General features: G+C 40.6%; 1 protein-coding gene across 4 annotated transcripts in view; it reads right to left on the bottom strand.

Moving 5' to 3' along the window:
• Window positions 1-7511: 7511 nt before the first annotated feature.
• The window catches only part of LOC110499936 (anoctamin-1), a 105036-nt gene continuing 94849 nt past the window's right edge, over window positions 7512-17698 (bottom strand). For all 4 annotated transcript variants that reach the window (XM_090212660.1, XM_090212668.1, XM_036959178.2 and 1 more), the window contains 5 exons: window positions 15875-16027; window positions 14561-14613; window positions 10588-10763; window positions 9516-9621; window positions 7512-9148 (listed from right to left, as the gene is read on the bottom strand). In XM_090212660.1, coding sequence (XP_090068786.1) covers window positions 8897-9148; window positions 9516-9621; window positions 10588-10763; window positions 14561-14613; window positions 15875-16027 — 740 coding nt within the window. In that variant the 3' untranslated portion in view covers window positions 7512-8896. The remainder of the gene's footprint in view (window positions 9149-9515; window positions 9622-10587; window positions 10764-14560; window positions 14614-15874; window positions 16028-17698) is intronic.

Here is a 17698-nt window from a genome sequence, read left to right as displayed (position 1 = left end):
TTTCTGCTCTTTTGCACACCAATATCTCTACCTGTACATGACCATCTGATCATTTATCACTCCAGTGTTAATCTGCAAAATTGTAATTATTCGCCTACCTCCTCATGCCTTTTGCACACAAAGTATATAGACTTTTTTTTCTACTGTTATTGACTTGTTAATTGTTTACTCCATGTGTAACTCTGTGTTGTCTGTTCACACTGCTATGCTTTATCTTGGGCAAGGTCGCAGTTGTAAATGAGAACTTGTACTCAACTAGCCTACCTGGTTAAATAAAGGTGAAATAAATAAAAAAAATGTTTTTATTTTATTTACGTCAGTCTAGTGAAGAATGTTATTCTAACACATTCCCTCATGTAATGTCAATGCAGTCTAAAGATGGAGCGCTTATGAGTCATGAGCCATTGGCTGTATGTGTCTTGAAGTGGACCTAAATTCATTTTATTTATTTATTTAACCTTTATTTAGCCAGGCAAGTCAGTTAAGTTCTTATTTACAATGACAACCTGGTATTGTGGCACCTTATCTTTCACTGCAGTTGTTTCCATGCAATGCGTAGTACTTTTACAAAGTGTAATTATACAGAATGTGCTGGTTGGACGAGCGCAAGAGTCACAAATCGCATGACGTCAAACATCATTTGAAATCAGTCTGATGAGAATGTTGCGGCACATCATTTTGGTCACTGATATTTTTGAAATGTCAGCAATGAATCATTTTAACACCTTTAGCCCTGTCTCAGTATGAGCTGGTATCACCTGGGGGAAAGATACACTGTGAAAGGGGAGTGAACCCTTCAGACCTTGGTTCAATAGTATTTGTTTTCTTTCAAACCCTTCAGTTGCGATTCATTTAGCTTGCTTGACACAATTGAACCAATGGAATAGTCCCAAATGTTCAATCTGGCTCCAGGAGAGGTTTAACCAAACACTCAAATGTATTTGAAAGAATACAAATACTACTTTTGAAATCATGTCTGAAACCCTGGGCAGCTGAGGCTGCAGCGCTACACTGGAGTCAGCCAGGGAGGAAGTGACCTCAGTGGGATACAGAGAGCCTCAGGGCGCTCCATGTCCACTCTGGCATTAGGACTGGTCGGTTGGCCAAGACGCTCTGGTCTGCCACCATTTTGTACAGGTCAGTGAACCAGGGGTGGCTGACGGTGGCTGACGGTGGCTGTGCTGTGCTGCCATGGTGTACGTACTATGTGAGGAGAGGACAACGTAAATATATGCTGTGAGAAAAGTGACTCATCAATGCGTTAGTCACCATCCGTGTGCTCTGAACATGTGCCCAATGTGCCCAGATACTCTGTCTACTGTGCCTGTGTCAACACTTCTGTAGGTGCGTGTGTGTATAAGCAAATGAAGAGTGAATGAAGAGAAGTACGTTTTAGGTGATAGTATGTCTCGCCCCCTGTACTAAGACCAGCTAATTACAGTATGTTCATATTTCAGTGGCATGTGCTGTTGTGTGCATTCATGCAAACAAATATTCAAGTATTTTTTTTAAATGCATTATGACCATGACATTTGTTAAAATATCTGCAGTTGATCAATATGATCTTTTACTTAATTTCTTGAATTTTTATCAAACCTAACATGTCCAGTTATTTAACTATTTGTTTTTGATTTTCAAATTTGCATGATTTTTTCTCCTGGCATAAAGCGCTTCGAGATGGTAATGAAGGATCTATAAAAGTTAATATGCAGATGGTTAGTCAGTGGGTGCAACATGATGACCTATTAGGTAAGACCAGTGGCTAGGTTACCTTGGTGTGATGCGAGTCTGGAAGGGTGAAAGCGTTTGAAAGCCCTAGCATCGTTCATCATCAATCTACGGTGTCCCTATTAGGACATCCTCAGTCTCAAAATCGTTTCTAAGATTGTCCATATTAGGACAGTCTCAGTCTCAGAGACTTGTCTACGGTGTCCATGTTAGGACAGTCTCAGAGCCTTGTCTACGGTGTCCATGTTAGGACAGCATCTGTGTCAGCAGGTTCTTCCCCTGCTGGTGTCTGTCCTTCTCTTCTCTTTATTTTATTTATTTAACCTTTATTTAACCTTTATTTAGTCAGTTATTAAAGTTCCAATGCAGCAGTTTTTATCTCAAAATCAAAAAAGTCAATTTGGTGTGCATTATTTCGTCACTCACAGATTTGTATCAGCAACAAGTCCATTTGGTGGAAACTGTCACTAAACTCGTAAACTCGCTTTTCAAACATCTCTTACACTAAAAGGGCATTATCATAATTTTCACAATTTCACAGTATAATTCCAACCTTATAGTGTGGAAATATATATAAAACATAGGAAATCAAGATTTTGGCTGCACTGGACCTTACAGTGAAGGCCTGATTTGTTTGATGTCATAGCAAAGTTCCCATTCTGATGCTGTTGACGCGCTCAGGAGGACCAGGCCTCCCATGTCAGCCTCAGCCTGGAAGTCCCAGGGAGATGTGAGGACCTGCCGCTGCTTTTCACCCCTCTCTGACGCAGCCTGTGTCTGGGAGAATCAGCCTCTCCCTCCTCCTGGTGCATATATTTATACATCTGACTCAATTTGTTGGTGGAAATACGTTTGCTCAAACGAACTCAATACAGCCAGGGGCCCCATGCGAAGGACAGAGTTAGTCACATACACATCAGGTTTCAAAGAACTGAAAATAGTTGAGGAGGATTAAGATGCTAAGTTTTAGATATTGATATAGTGTACACAGTAAGGCTATTCAGTGATGGTCCTGGAGGCCCACAACACTTACATTTTCTATACTTGGTAGTTAATTGCACTCAACTAGTACCCCAGGTCATAACCAGTCCCTGATAATACATGAATAAAAGCAATAGCTGCAGCAGTATTCATGGTACTCACCCTGATACGTATTATATGCTTGCTTTCTGAAAATGTATGCCCCACGGGAATACGACCAAGGGACAGTCCGAAAACACATTACAGACACTGTCATCATTTTATTTCATTTTTTTTCCCCATCTCAGAAATGTTTCTAATCAAAATCTTGATTGTTTTTTGCTAATTATTTTGATTCTACAGAATTGGCTGTAGGGCAAACTGTTTTTCAAGGCGAACGGGTGACAACTTTCTGCCCTAAAAAAACAGTAGAATATTATCCTTACACAAAATTAGAACATCTATTAAACTGATTTGAATAAGATCAATGAAACTGTTTTGACATGTGTCAGACTGCATAGCAAATCTTCGGTGGTCAGAACAAGAGTTTAGAAAAGCATGGAACGCCTGGAGCTGTTTTGCATTGTCCCTCCAGAAGAAAAAAATATATAATCAAAGTACAATTTCAAAATAGTAATGTTGGGCACAAAAACATTTTTGAGAGGATTGAGAATTGACTGTTTCTCCATGTAACCCACATACAAATTAACATAGTTTGGAGCCATGGGATCCCATAGCAGTACCCTTCGTCAGAATAAAGATTATTATTTTTTAAAACATTAAATAGTTATGTGTGAGTACTATTCCAGCCAATGCTATAATGTATGCACAGAAGAGTAGATCTTTGGGTCATGTTGCAAAATAAAATGTCTTCAATACCGCCCTCATGTGGAATATTGGTGTCTTAGGACATCATGGACAGAGGATACCAGTGCTTTGGGTAACGCATTGCACTCAATGGATTGAAAGCGATCCTGCTATTCACATTGCTTACCATGGCACAGAGGAAATCTATGAATAACTCCTGAATGCAAAACTGGCCTGACCAGATCCAAAACTAACCCACTACCCCACATGCCTACTTACAACAATTGGTGGCAGTGGTGAGGATATGAACGCAAGCCTCCAATAACTCCCTAGACACCCGGGCCTACGGTTTCCCACACAGGACTCCAAGGTCTTCTCCAGTAAGTTGTCCTACTTAGGCAGGGCTTCTACATTATCATACACAGGACTCCCTGATCACACAGAGAACTCCCTATATGCTGTCATACACAGGACTCCCTGAATACACAGAGAACTCCCTATATGCTGTCATACACAGGACTCTCTACATGATCACACAGAGAACTCCCTATATGCTGTCATACACAGGACTCCCTGATCACACAGAGTATCCCTATATGCTGTCATACACAGGACTCCCTGATCACACAGAGAACTCGCTATATGCTGTCATACACAGAACTCCCTGATCACACAGATAACTCCCTAAATGCTGTCATACACAGAACTCCCTGATCACACAGAGAACTCCCTATATGCTGTCATACACAGAACTCCCTGATCACACAGATAACTCCCTAAATGCTGTCATACACAGAACTCCCTGATCACACAGATAACTCCCTATATGCTGCCATGCACAGGACTCCCTGCCTATGTGTTACACTCTATACTCCCTACGTGCTACACACTATTCTCCCTTTGTGCTACACTCTATACTCCCTACGTGTTACTCTCTATACTCCCTACGTGCTACACTATATTCCCTATGTGCTCAGTCAAAGGACTCCCTTTCTGAGGACTCCCTACTTGCACACACCGAGGGCTCGCTACCTACGTGCTCCGTCTCAGGACTCCCTACTTGCTTCTACACAGGACACCACATGCTCATACAGGGGGATTCCTATGTTGTCATGCACAGGTCTTCCTATGGACTCTTTATCAGGACTCCCTCTGCGTCCTCAACGGAGCAGAGGCAGAGGCAAGGGGTGCGCCTCACTATGAGATGCAGATGACCACTAAGGAGGCCAGCACTGGGGGATTCTCCCCACCATGGCAGTCTGTCACCCCTGATCTGAACAGGCCCCATCGGGTCTGTCATTCAGGCCACGTCTTTCACCATTGGCCTATCTTTAGAAGGGCCGTCTCTCTCCGTGGACGCTGGATGAAGTATTGGGAACAGGTGGGTTGGGGGGGTTCTAAGAAAGTATTTGAATCGAAAATTATGTTTGAATCCTCACCAGAACTACAGATATACCTGTTCAGTATGCAAAACCATGCCTCAGATTCCAACACATAGCCATATAGTTAAACAAAGATTAAATAAAAAAAATTTAAAAAATAAAAAATACCCACTGGCACTGATGAAGAGATTACAGTACACCAATCACTGCTACCATCTAGTGGCTATAAAGAATAAAGAGATACATGCAGGGTACAGTATTTGCATTGTGACTCTTCTTAATCCCCATGATGCGCATCAAAGTAGTGTGGAGGTATACGCCACATCAATGAATAAGGCTGATGGAACAGATGAGAATGCTTAGCTTAAAATGTTGATAAACTATTATTTCTTCACATTTTAGGCGCAGCAGTGTGCACCTATGTGGGAATGTTCCAAAATGCAATTTAGAAAGAGGGGAGATCTAAAGGTGCAACAACTATCACGGGTTGCTAGCATGACTAGGATAATGCCTTTGGCTGCTAAACAATTAAATAACATTTACAGAAAACCAACAGAACAGAACGCATACGAGGACGAAGTCTTTATAAAATAATTGCCTCCATGTTTCTCTGGTGGGATTTTGGCTATAGGCTGCTTTGAAATAAGGTAAGACATGCCTCACAATATGAAAGTAGTGTGGAGGTATACCCCACATCAATTAATTCCTGTGTTAAGGAATTTTCAAATTTCAAACAATTAAGGAACAGGGAAAATAAGGAGATGGTAATCAAACCAGGTCTCTCTTGAAAAATAGATTTTTATCACAATGAGAAAAACCTGTATCCATGAAGGCTTTCCCAAAAAACTCAATTTAATGTTAACTAGCTACAAAGTAGCCTGTGAATTTCTGACTCACTTTCTGACTCATTTATCTGTTTCAATAGTAGGTCTACAGGTAGCCTACTTGTACAGTTCAGCTTGGGTTGGTCTGACTGTGAAGGACCAATAAGGGATTTATCATTTTAGGTCATTTAGAGTGTTTGTCATTGTTTCTCATAAAATTTTTCACACAGGGCGCCATTCCTTTGGGAAATGTTTGGCAAAACTTCAGTATCCCCACTTTTCCAGACATCACTACACCACTACTAATACTTACCTGAGAACAGGTGAGACAGAAGAGCCACACTAACATACCACATGATGGTGGTATGTTAGCCTTAATATTTTGGAGCTAAAATAGTATTAATAACCACGTTTCCATCCACAGTTTTCATGAGAGTAAAGCCATACCAAGACAGCTGTGATGGAAACAGGAAGTTTCCGCTACGATGTTATAAATGCAGACAGATAATTTTTTGTTCGACATGATGGGATCTTTTTGTGTCGCTAAAATTAATTATGCGAGAAATGGTGGTAGAAACGCCTTTCGGTGCAAATATTGATAGAATAACCATCATATAGAAGAAAACTTGGAGTCATGCGATGACATGGTGTGTGGTCCTCCCACTATGACTTGAGAAACCATGCAGTTTATTATGCTACAGATTAAATTAATTATGATGAACTTCACAGGCTGGTATCATTATTTGACCCTCTTGGTCATCTATGAACATTTGAACATCTTGGCCATGTTCTGTTATAATCTCCACCTGGCACCTGGCCACCCCACATAGCCTTGTTCCTCTCTAGGTTTCTTCCTAGGTTTTGGCCTTTCTAGGGAGTTGTTCCTAGCCACCGTGCTTCTACATCTGCATTGCTTGCTGTTTGGAGTTTTAGGCTGGGTTTCTGTACAGCACTTTGAGATATCAGCTGATGTAAGAAGGGATTTATAAATACATTTGATTTGATTTGATTTGTGCGAAAATGCACATATTCTCTCAATGCAGATTGTAGAATATTTGAATGAAAATTTGTTGCCGACTGGATTGAAACCTAGCTAGTGATCGAAAGAAAAATAATCCTGGGCAAGATCCAGAATTCCATGAGTTTGTTTTACTTCAGTGAAAATGTGGTATTTTCTTCTCAAACTATATACACAGATCTATATAGACTAAATAAAACAGATGAATGTGTTCACATTGTAAAAATAAAACCTTTAGGCATGATTTCCAGGAAAATTAGCTACTTTTGTCCCGTCTTAAAAAAATGTCATAAGTGCTATCAAGGAGAGGATGTTGGGTTGTCAAGCAGAGATGGAACATTTCCCTTTATTATCATGAAGTGCTTTGTCTGAGTTAGTTCCATCTCCTGAAGTTTAAAGCGTCTGTCCTGTCCTGGGTCAGGTCTGGCCTATCTCAAATAACACCGCTTCCAGATCACTGCAAGGTAAGGATAGGAAGTTATAGGAAGTTATATGACTTGGTAAACACGGTTATGGGTGATGTTATCAAAATAAAGTACAACGTTATTTTGAAATTAAAAATTCTATTGTAGCCCTTTCAATGTTGAAGTCATGTTTCACATTAACATTTCATTGTACTAAACACTGAAGGTAACAATAATATCTGATTGTAAAAAATATATATATTTTTTAAGAGATTCTATTGAATTTGATACGGATACTCTATTTTAAAATTCTGAGTTACTGCAAAGGCCACAATCCTGTTCCGTGTATGTTGCTCTTCCTTCCCTAAGAAAACAAAGTCACTCAATACCCACAGCAACATATATTTATTGTTTACATTCAATTTAATGCATTATTTATTCAACGTCACATCAAATAAGAATAGGCAGATTCTCCTAAACATTTACAACATAGTCGGTATCAATACAGTAAAATATGCTGCTATGAAATGATGTTCACTTTTGTATGAATACATTAGTTTGACATATAAAAGGATCAAAGTGTCCTTGTCTTCTGAAGAACGGCAAGTAAAGAACGAGAAATATTATATTTCTTAGTATATCCAGTAGACAGAAGTAAGTGTAAACAATATACAGTTTTAAGTACAGTTTAAAAAATAATATCCTGCCTGGCTTTGAAGCAGAAAAGAAGCCATAGAGGATCAGTCTGTATTATGGCAGGGATAGACTGGCCTGAACTGTGCATTTTATAACAGGGGATATTTGTAACACTGCTGAGTTTATTATGCTCTGAAGTAAAGTAATTCAACCTATTTTACTATGTTTAGAAGTATCTGTTAAACAGAGCCTTTTGACTCTTATGCTATAAAACAGTCCATGTAATAACTGCTTTAACTCTATGGTAGCATGGGAGCCCACAAACAGCCCTCAACTGTCAGCTTGTTAACTAATAATGAGCTTGGTAGCTAATACCATTTGAGATCTTTGTATCAAAGACATAAAAAACATGTCACCCATTTAAGAATAAGATTATATTATCTGCTCTACACACATACATTTCATAATATCCAATTACTTTTTAAATGTTTAATCGATGAAAATACAATCAATAAAATATGTAAATAAAAAATATTAATTTTGAGAACAAAGCACATTAAGAAAGAAAAGAAATCTGTTGTAATTGAACAAAACATGTAGCGTATTCCGAGAGTGATTGTTCGCACCATGAACATGGTTGAGTCAGAACAGTAAAGGATAACGTATCATCTACATCCTTTTAAAAAGAGGCAAACATAGAAATACCTTGTATGCCAGACATACAGTACTGTAAAGCATGTTACAAAATACATTTTCTTGACAGCATTATGCAAAGGAGAAAAAAAACAAAAAAAACGTTTTTCTCTCATTGAACATGGTCCGCTATAATTTGCACTACTATAAGTCGCTTTGGATAAAAGCGTTAGCTAAATGGCATATTTGCGACCTCTAAGCCCATGACCCCAGTAGTTGGCAGTTAGTTAACTTGTTGGCAGTTAGCTAGTTAGCTAGTTATTCACTGAGAGGTTTGACAGATAGGTATTGAGAACTGGGACAGTTTCTGTTTCTCCTCGTTGGGCCTCAACAACATCTTGCAGGGAGCACCTCTCCCTTTCTATGGAATGTCTGCACAAGGAAAAGGATACAGACAGTAGTAACCCTTTGCCTGGCTAGCTAGGCTACACCTTTCAGTAGCTGCTAGAAGTTGTTGGCGTGTGTGTGACTGTGTGTGTGTGGGATGGAGCGTGAGCGGGCTATAGGGGCATGGTTGTTGCGCTTCTCCTTGCCACCACAAGGCATCATGCTGTCTATGAACTGAATCTTGCCCTGTTCCTCCTTCATGAACAGCTCCACCATCAGGATCTTCTCCTTGTGGATCTGAAGGCTGATGTCTTTAGGGATGTCTGGGATCAGCCAGTCCACGATGTCACTCATCAGCATCACCACATTCTACGGGGAAGGGAGAAACAGGCACGCACACAGCAGGAATCAGGCACGCACACACGCACACGCACACACACACGCACACACACACACACACACACACACAAACAAACACAAACACACGGAAGTGAGCGACAGCATGGTGAACAAGCAGGAAACAGTAAACATACAGTATCTCGGAGAGCCAAACGAGTGTGTCTCAGAATATTGCAAATTAAGTCTGGCATGACAGATGAACTGTACAATAGAACTGCAACTGTTTGCTTTTGTTTAACCCTTTTCATTCCTGGAGGAACATAGGTCCATAATAAAGATCCCCAATCCTTTTCGGCATATGCAGTCTTTTAAACTATAAAGGGACTCCTCGTCTCACCTGGAAGACGATGACGAAGGCCAGTCTGGCAGCCAGGACCGCCCAGAACTCTTTAGAGATGACGTAGGGTGTGTTGGACCATGGGGGCTCCCTGTAGTCTTTATACCTGGAGTCAAGAGTCAGCTGATTACAGTGACTAAACCAGAAAACATTACAACAGATAGCAAAATATTTACTGTAAAGGTACGGTAAATAAACGCCACAGTAACTTTAAGTATGGCTGTAATATTTATTGGCTGTATTATGGCTGTAATATTTATTGGCTGTAGTATGGCTGTAGTATGGCTGTAATATTTATTGGCTGTAGTATGGCTGTAATATTTATTGGCTGTAGTATGGCTGTAATATTTATTGGCTGTATTATGGCTGTCATATTTATTGGCTGTAGTATGGCTGTAATATTTATTGGCTGTAGTATGGCTGTAATATTTATTGGCTGTATTATGGCTGTCATATTTATTGGCTGTAGTATGGCTGTAATATTTATTGGCTGTAGTATGGCTGTAATATTTCTTGGCTGTATTATGGCTGTCATATTTATTGGCTGTAGTATGGCTGTAATATTTATTGGCTGTAGTATGGCTGTAATATTTCTTGGCTGTAGTATGGCTGTAATATTTCTTGGCTGTAGTATGGCTGTAATATTTCTTGGCTGTAGTATGGCTGTAATATTTATTGCACATGATATGTTTTTGTAACTTAAGGCATCTGTTTATTTGCTTACAGTATGTACAATTAAGCAATAAGAAACACACACACACACACACACACACACACACACACACACACACACACACACACACACACACACACACACACACACACACACACACACACACACACACACACACACACACACACACAGTCTTTTCTATGAGGAGGCTGAGGCTGTTTGCTGGCTCCTCAGTTATTGATAGCTCCGTCCAATACAACCAGATCATGCACCACAGCAGGTAATAGGCTTCTTCTATATTTAAGCAATTATACCTGAAGGGGTATAATTATAACAATCAATGAAACACGTATCACATAAAAACTTCACACAGTCAATCAGTTTTGTGTGTAAACTCACCTACACATCTCCACCTGATGCTGTGGGTCCATAGGTTCTTTACCGTCCTGGAAGTTGCTCACGTTGAAGTAGGACAGGGTGTGGTTGACAAAGCCGTGCATGGAGCCGTCTGGGCTGTACATGTACTGGTAGACCAGCCTCGGGATGAAGTCTGACGTGAAGGAGATCACAAACGCCTGGAGAGAGGCAGACAGTGATCAATGACAAAGCAGCTGAAGACACGTGTTTACACCTGGCATCAACAGACAGGGATTGGATCATCTTGTTCGGTGAACGAAAGTCACATGGTAATACCAGGTGGAAACCCGCCCTAATGATATATGCTTTAGGTTGAATATAATGGTCAACTTCAATAAAAGGAGCGCTGTCTTTAATGTACTTGCATACCCTCTACAGTGGCTTGCGAAAGTATTCACCCCCCTTGGCATTTTCCTATTTTGTTGCCTTACAACATGGAATTAAAATGGATTTTGGGGGGGTTTGTATAATTTGATAAACACAACATGCCTACCACTTTGAAGATGCAAAATATTTTTTATTGTGAAAGAAACAAGAAATAAGACAAAAAAACACCAAAACTTGAGCATGCAAAACAATCCCCCCCCCCCCCCCCCCCCCCCAAATTCAATCATTTGTAGAGCCACCTTTTGCAGCAATTACATCTGCAAGTCTCGTGGGATATGTCTCTATAAGCTTGGCACATCTAGCCACTGGGATTTTTGCCCATTCTTCAAGGCAAAACTGCTCCAGCTACTTCAAGTTGGATGGGTTCCGCTGGTGTACAGCAATCTTTAAGTCATACCACAGATTCTCAATTGGATTGATGCATGATGCTGCCACCACCATGCTTCACTGTGGGGATGGTGTTCTCGGGGTGATGTGAGGTGTTGGGTTTGCGCCAGACATAGTATTTTCCTTGATAGCCAAAAAACTCAATTTTAGTCTCATCTGACCAGAGTACCGTGCTCCACATGTTTGAGAAGTCTCCCACATGTATTTTGGTGAACAATGGCTTTTTTCTGGGCACACGTCAGTAAAGCCCAGCTCTGTGGAGTGTACGGCTTAAAGTGGTCCCATGGATGGATACTCCAATCTCCGCTGTGGAGCTTTGCAGCTCCTTCAGGGTTATCTTTGGTCTCTTTGTTGCCGCTCTGATTAATGCCCTCCTTGCCTGGTCCTTGAGTTTTGGCAGGTTTGTTGAGCCATATTCTTTCCATTTTTTAATTAATGGATTTAATGGTGCTTCGTGGGATGTTCAAAGTTTCGGATACTTTTTTATAACCAAACCCTGATCTGTACTTCTCCACAACATTGCCCCTGACCTGTTTGGAGAGCTCCTTGGTCTTCATGGTGCTGCTTGCTTGGTGGTGCCCCTTGCTTAGTGGTGTTGCAGACTCTGGGGCCTTTCAGAACTTTCATTTCAGGCTTCAAACATAAAGATATAAAACTGTATTTTTTTGTGAAGAATCAACAACAAGTGGGACACAATCATGAAGTGGAACGACATTTATTGGATATTTCAAGCTTTTTTAACAAATCAAAAACTGAAAAATTGGGCGTGCAAAATTATTCAGCCCCCTTAAGTTAATACTTTGTAGCGCCACCTTTTGATGCGATTAAGTCGCTTGGGGTATGTCTCTATCAGTTTTGCACATCGAGAGACTGACATTTTTTCCCATTCCTCCTTGCAAAACAGCTCGAGCTCAGTGAGGTTGGATGGAGAGCATTTGTGAACAGCAGTTTTCAGTTCTTTCCACAGATTCTCGATTGGATTCAGGGCTGGACTTTGACTTGGCCATTCTAACACCTGGATATGTTTATTTTTGAACCATTCCATTGTAGATTTTGCTTTATGTTTTGGATCATTGTCTTGTTGGAAGACAAATCTCCGTCCCAGTCTCAGGTCTTTTGCAGACTCAATCAGGTTTTATTCCAGAATGGTCCTGTATTTGGCTCCATCCATCTTCCCATCAATTTTAACCATTTCCCTGTCCCTGCTGAAGAAAAGCAGGCCCAAACCATGATGCTGCCACCACCATGTTTGACAGTGGGGATGGTGTGTTCAGGCTGATGAGCTGTGTTGCTTTTACGCCAAACATAACGTTTTGCATTGTTGCCAAAAAGTTTCATCTGACCAGAGCACCTTCTTCCACATGTTTGGTGTGTCTCCCAGGTGGCTTGTGGCAAACTTTAAACAACACTTTTTATGGATATCTTTAAGAAATGGCTTTCTTCTCGCCACTCTTCCATAAAGGCCAGATTTGTGCAATATACGACTGATTGTTGTCCTATGGACAGAGTCTCCCACCTCAGCTGTAGATCTTTGCAGTTCATCCAGAGTGATCATGGGCCTCTTGGCTGCATCTCTGATCAGTCTTCTCCTTGTATGAGCTGAAAGTTTAGAGGGACGGCCAGGTCTTGGTAGATTTGCAGTGGTCTGATACTCCTTCCATTTCAATATTATCGCTTGCACAGTGCTCCTTGGGATGTTTAAAGCTTGGGAAATCTTTTTGTATCCAAATCCGGCTTTCACAACAGTATCTCGGACCTGCCTGGTGTGTTCCTTGTTCTTTATGATGCTCTCTGCGCTTTTAACGGACCTCTGAGACTATCACAGTGCAGGTGCATTTATACGGAGACTTGATTACACACAGGTGGATTGTATTTATCATCATTAGTCATTTAGGTCAACATTGGATCATTCAGAGATCCTCACTGAACTTCTGGAGAGAGTTTGCTGCACTGAAAGTAAAGGGGCTGAATAATTTTGCACGCCCAATTTTTCAGCTTTTGATTTGTTAAAAAAGCTTGAAATATCCAATAAATGTCGTTCCACTTCATGATTGTGTCCCACTTGTTGTTGATTCTTCACAAAAAAATACAGTTTTATATCTTTATGTTTGAAGCCTGAAATGTGGCAAAAGGTCGCAAAGTTCAAGGGGGCCGAATACTTTCGCAAGGCACTGTATACTGGGATCATGTGACAGATCATGTGACACTTAGATTGCACACAGGTGGACTTTATTTAACTAATTATGTAATTGGTTGCACCAGATCTTATTTAGTGGCTTCATCGCAAAGGGGGTGTATACATATCCACCAATTTGGACTATTTTGTGTATGTCCAGTACATGAAATCCAAATAAAAATCCATTTAAATTACAGGTTGTAATGCAAAAATAATAGGAAAAATTCCAAAGGGGATGAATACTTTTGCAAGGCACTGTACATCGGCAGCTATCTGTCAGTCAACATATATGACTGTCAACGTAAATGTTAGCCCTAACCCTAACCCGAGAAGCTGGCCAGTGCCCATGTGAGATTTCTTTCTGTGTTTAGAGATTTGCCAGCACATAAACATAGAAGGTATTAAAGGCATTAAAGTTAAGAAACATTGGCATCCTGTTCCATCGGTAACACTCTGAATAAGTGGAGGATGGAGGTGAGGAATTCCCTCCCTTCCATTTTGATCGAAAGCCTCCATTGTCATAAATAACCCAGATCTGGATCTCACTTCAACATCACCATGACGATGGTGAACCCTTTGGAAGTGAAGTGAGAGTCTGCAGGATTTATGACCACGTTAACTCTCCTTCTGACCAAGTATGGTCTTTTCTGCATCAAGGGTTAGTAGTTTTAGAGGTGAAACCATGTAAAAGCCTAATTATGAGGTTTTACAAGCAACCCCCCCAAGAGTGTTGACATATATTCACAGTAAAGGACTGGCTCTTAAATGTGGACCAGGCTTAGCTTCAATGAAAAACCGTTCTAGTTTTAAGTGCAGACTTGTTATTGTTGAGGGGGTTGAGGAATGAATAAGATAGATAAAAAAAAAAACTTCTGCAGAACATTTCAATGACTCCCCTATCTAAATCAAAACAGTATATGTTAAAGTGCCGGAATTGTGGGGGGGTTTTCATCATTTGGTCAACTTCCACCATTATATTTTGCTGGGATGACCAGAATGACTTACATTTATGATGACGGCCACTTTAGCCACAGCTCGGAGAAGGTTGTACCATATTCCTAGAATCAGAGAAGAAAGAAAAACATGAGAGTCAGAACTCTTGATGGTCTATGTTATTACAATCTTATATTTTAATTATTTAACCTTCATTTAACTAGGCAAGTCAGTTAAGAACAAATTCTTATTTACAATGACGGCCTACACCGGCCAAAACCGGACGACGCTGGGCCAATTGTGTGCTGCCCTATTGGACTCCCAATCACGGCCGGTTGTGATACAGCCTGGATTCAAACCAGGGTGTCTGTAGTGATGCCTCTAACACTGAGATGCAGTGCCTTAGACCGTTGTGCCACTTGGAGCCTTATAATAAATCTATAGATTACTTAGAGCAGCAGATCACATGCAGTAGTGAACCCCCCTTCCTCTACAGTCATTGTCTTGGGATTAATGCCTCTACAATACTGTTGTGGGATGGTATGAGTTTTATGCCTGGATCTATGTCAATCTGACGTTTAGTTAAGAAAACAAAAGTGCTAAATAGTACAAAAACACAAGCATAACAATTCCCATAATACATCAGCAGGACAAATTCCCCCCTCTAGTTACGTTTGTAGGTTTGTATGTATAAAGAATAGAAACCACTAGATCACATTTGCATTCCTACGTTTTTACCTAACCACATGAGTTCATTTTCATTTAACCTGTATATACACTGAGTGTACAAAACATTTAGAACACCTGCTCTTTCCATGACACAGGTGAATCCAGGTGAAAGCTATGATTCTTTATTGATGTCACTTGTTAAATCCACTTCAATCATTATAGACGAAAGGGTTGAGACAGGTTAAAGAAGGATTTTTAAGCCTTGAGTCAATTGAGACATGGATGTGTGCCATTCGGGAGGATGAATTGGCAAAATGAAATATTTAAGTGCCTTTGAACGGGTCATGGTAGTAGATGCCAGGCGCACCGGTTTGTGTCAAGAACTGCAAAACTGCTGGGTTTTTCACACTCAACAGTTTCCTGTGTGTATCACATTCAGCCAATTTGACACAACTGTTGGAAGCAGTGGAGCCAACAAGGGCCAGCATCCCTGTGGAACACTTTCGATAAGCAAAAGTGACTTCCTGGTCATCTAGTCACACGGTCAGGAAGAACTCAGAAATAACCAGAATGTTTTTTTCTCTCTGTAAATCACTTGTATTGGACTGAATTCAATATGAGGTTTATTATTGTGAAAGGAATAAATCAAAGTCTAATTAAAAAATATAACCTGTGTGCTTAAAGATTTAACAGTCAGAGGCTGAACTTTGAACCCACCAATGTCTTTTGCCCTTGCAGCGACTGGCCTCCTGAGCTCGGCCACAAACTTCTTGGCATCCAGGCGTATCTCGATGATGTTGTTAAGGAGGGCGAAAAGTGGGGCCAGCGGGAACGATGCCACGAACAGGGTCACAAACCCAAACTGGATTACTGCAAGGACACAGAGATAGAGAGACATCCATCAGCTTTACATCATCGCACGGTATACACGTAGGGTATACAGTATGTCTTTCAGCCTGATCGGTCTGTTCACCAGGGCCTGCTGTATTCACAAAGAGCCTCTCATAGTAGGAGTACTGATATAGGATCAGTTTAGCCTTTTAGATCATAATGAACACAATTAATGGACAGGTGCAACTTGATCCTAGATCAGCACTTAAATTCTAAGATGCTTTATGAATGCAGGCCCTAATCACTTAACAAGACCTAACAAACCAATCAGGAGAGATGATCTGAACCTCACATCACATACTATAGCTAGCTCTAAAACATGCCAATGTGCTCATCACATTTAGGATAACAAGAAACCATTGAATGACCCATGTAAATGTATATTTAAAAAATATATATATGTATGCACATATACACTACTGGTCAAAAGTTTTAGAACACCTACTTATTCAAGGGTTTTTCTTTATTTTTTACACATTGTAGAATAATACTGAAGACATCAAAACCATGAAATAACACATACGGAATCATGTACTAACCAAAAAAGTGTTTAACAAATCAAAATATATTTATTATTTGAGATTCTTCAAATAGACACCCTTTGCCTTGCTGACAGCTTTGCACACTCTTGGTATTCTCTCAACTGCCTTCACCTGGAATGCTTTTCCAACAGTCTTGAAAGAGTTCCACCATAATGCTGAGCACTTGTTGGCTGCTTTTCCTTCACTCTGCGGTCCAACTCATCCCAAACAATCTCAATTTGGTGTTAGGTTGGGTGATTGTGGAGGCCAGGTCATCTGATGCAGCACTCCATCACTCTCCTTCTTGGTCAAATAGGCCTTATACAGCCTGGAGGTGTGTTGGGTCATTGTACTGTTGAAAAATAAATTATAGTCCCACTAAGCTCAAACCAGATGGGATGGCGTATTGCTTCAGAATTCTGTGGTAGCCAAGCTGGTTAAGTGTGCCTTGAATTCTAAATAAATCACAGACAGTGTCACCAGCAAAGCACCCCCACACCATCACACCCCCTTCTCCATGCTTTACGGTGGGAACCACACATGCAGAGACCATCCGTTCACCCACACCACGTCTCACAAAGACACGGCGGTTGGAAGCAAAAATCTCCAATTTGGACTCATCAGACCAAATGACAAATTTCCACCGGTTTAGTATCCATTGCTCGTGTTTCTTGGCCCAAGAAAATCTCTTCTTCTTAGTGGTGTCCTTTAGTAGTGGTTTCGTTGTAGTAATTCGACATGAAGATCTGATCCCCACAGTCTGCTCTGAACAGTTGATGTTGAGATGTGTCTCTTATTTGAACTCTGTGAAGCATTTATTTTTGCTGACATTTATGAGGCTAGTAACTCCATTGAACTTATCCTCTGCAGAAGAGATAACTCTGGGTCTTCCTTTCCTGTGGTGGTCCTCATGAGAGTCAGTTTCATCATAGCGCTAGATGGTTTTTGCAACTGCACTTGAAGAAATGTTCAGTTCTTGACATATTCCGTATTGGCTGACCTTCATGTCTTAAAGTAATGATGGACTGTTGTTTCTCTTTGCCTATTTGAGCTTTTCATAATATGGACTTGGTATTTTACCAAATAGGGCTATCTTCTGTATACCCCCCTATCTTGTCACAACACAACT

This window comes from Oncorhynchus mykiss, chromosome 2 (assembly GCF_057628025.1).
Source record: "Oncorhynchus mykiss isolate SJ-2025 chromosome 2, ASM5762802v1, whole genome shotgun sequence".
In the NCBI taxonomy this organism is placed as follows: Eukaryota; Metazoa; Chordata; class Actinopteri; order Salmoniformes; family Salmonidae; genus Oncorhynchus; species Oncorhynchus mykiss.
Note: the sequence above shows the minus strand (reverse complement) of the source record. Positions and strands in the feature narration are given on the sequence as shown.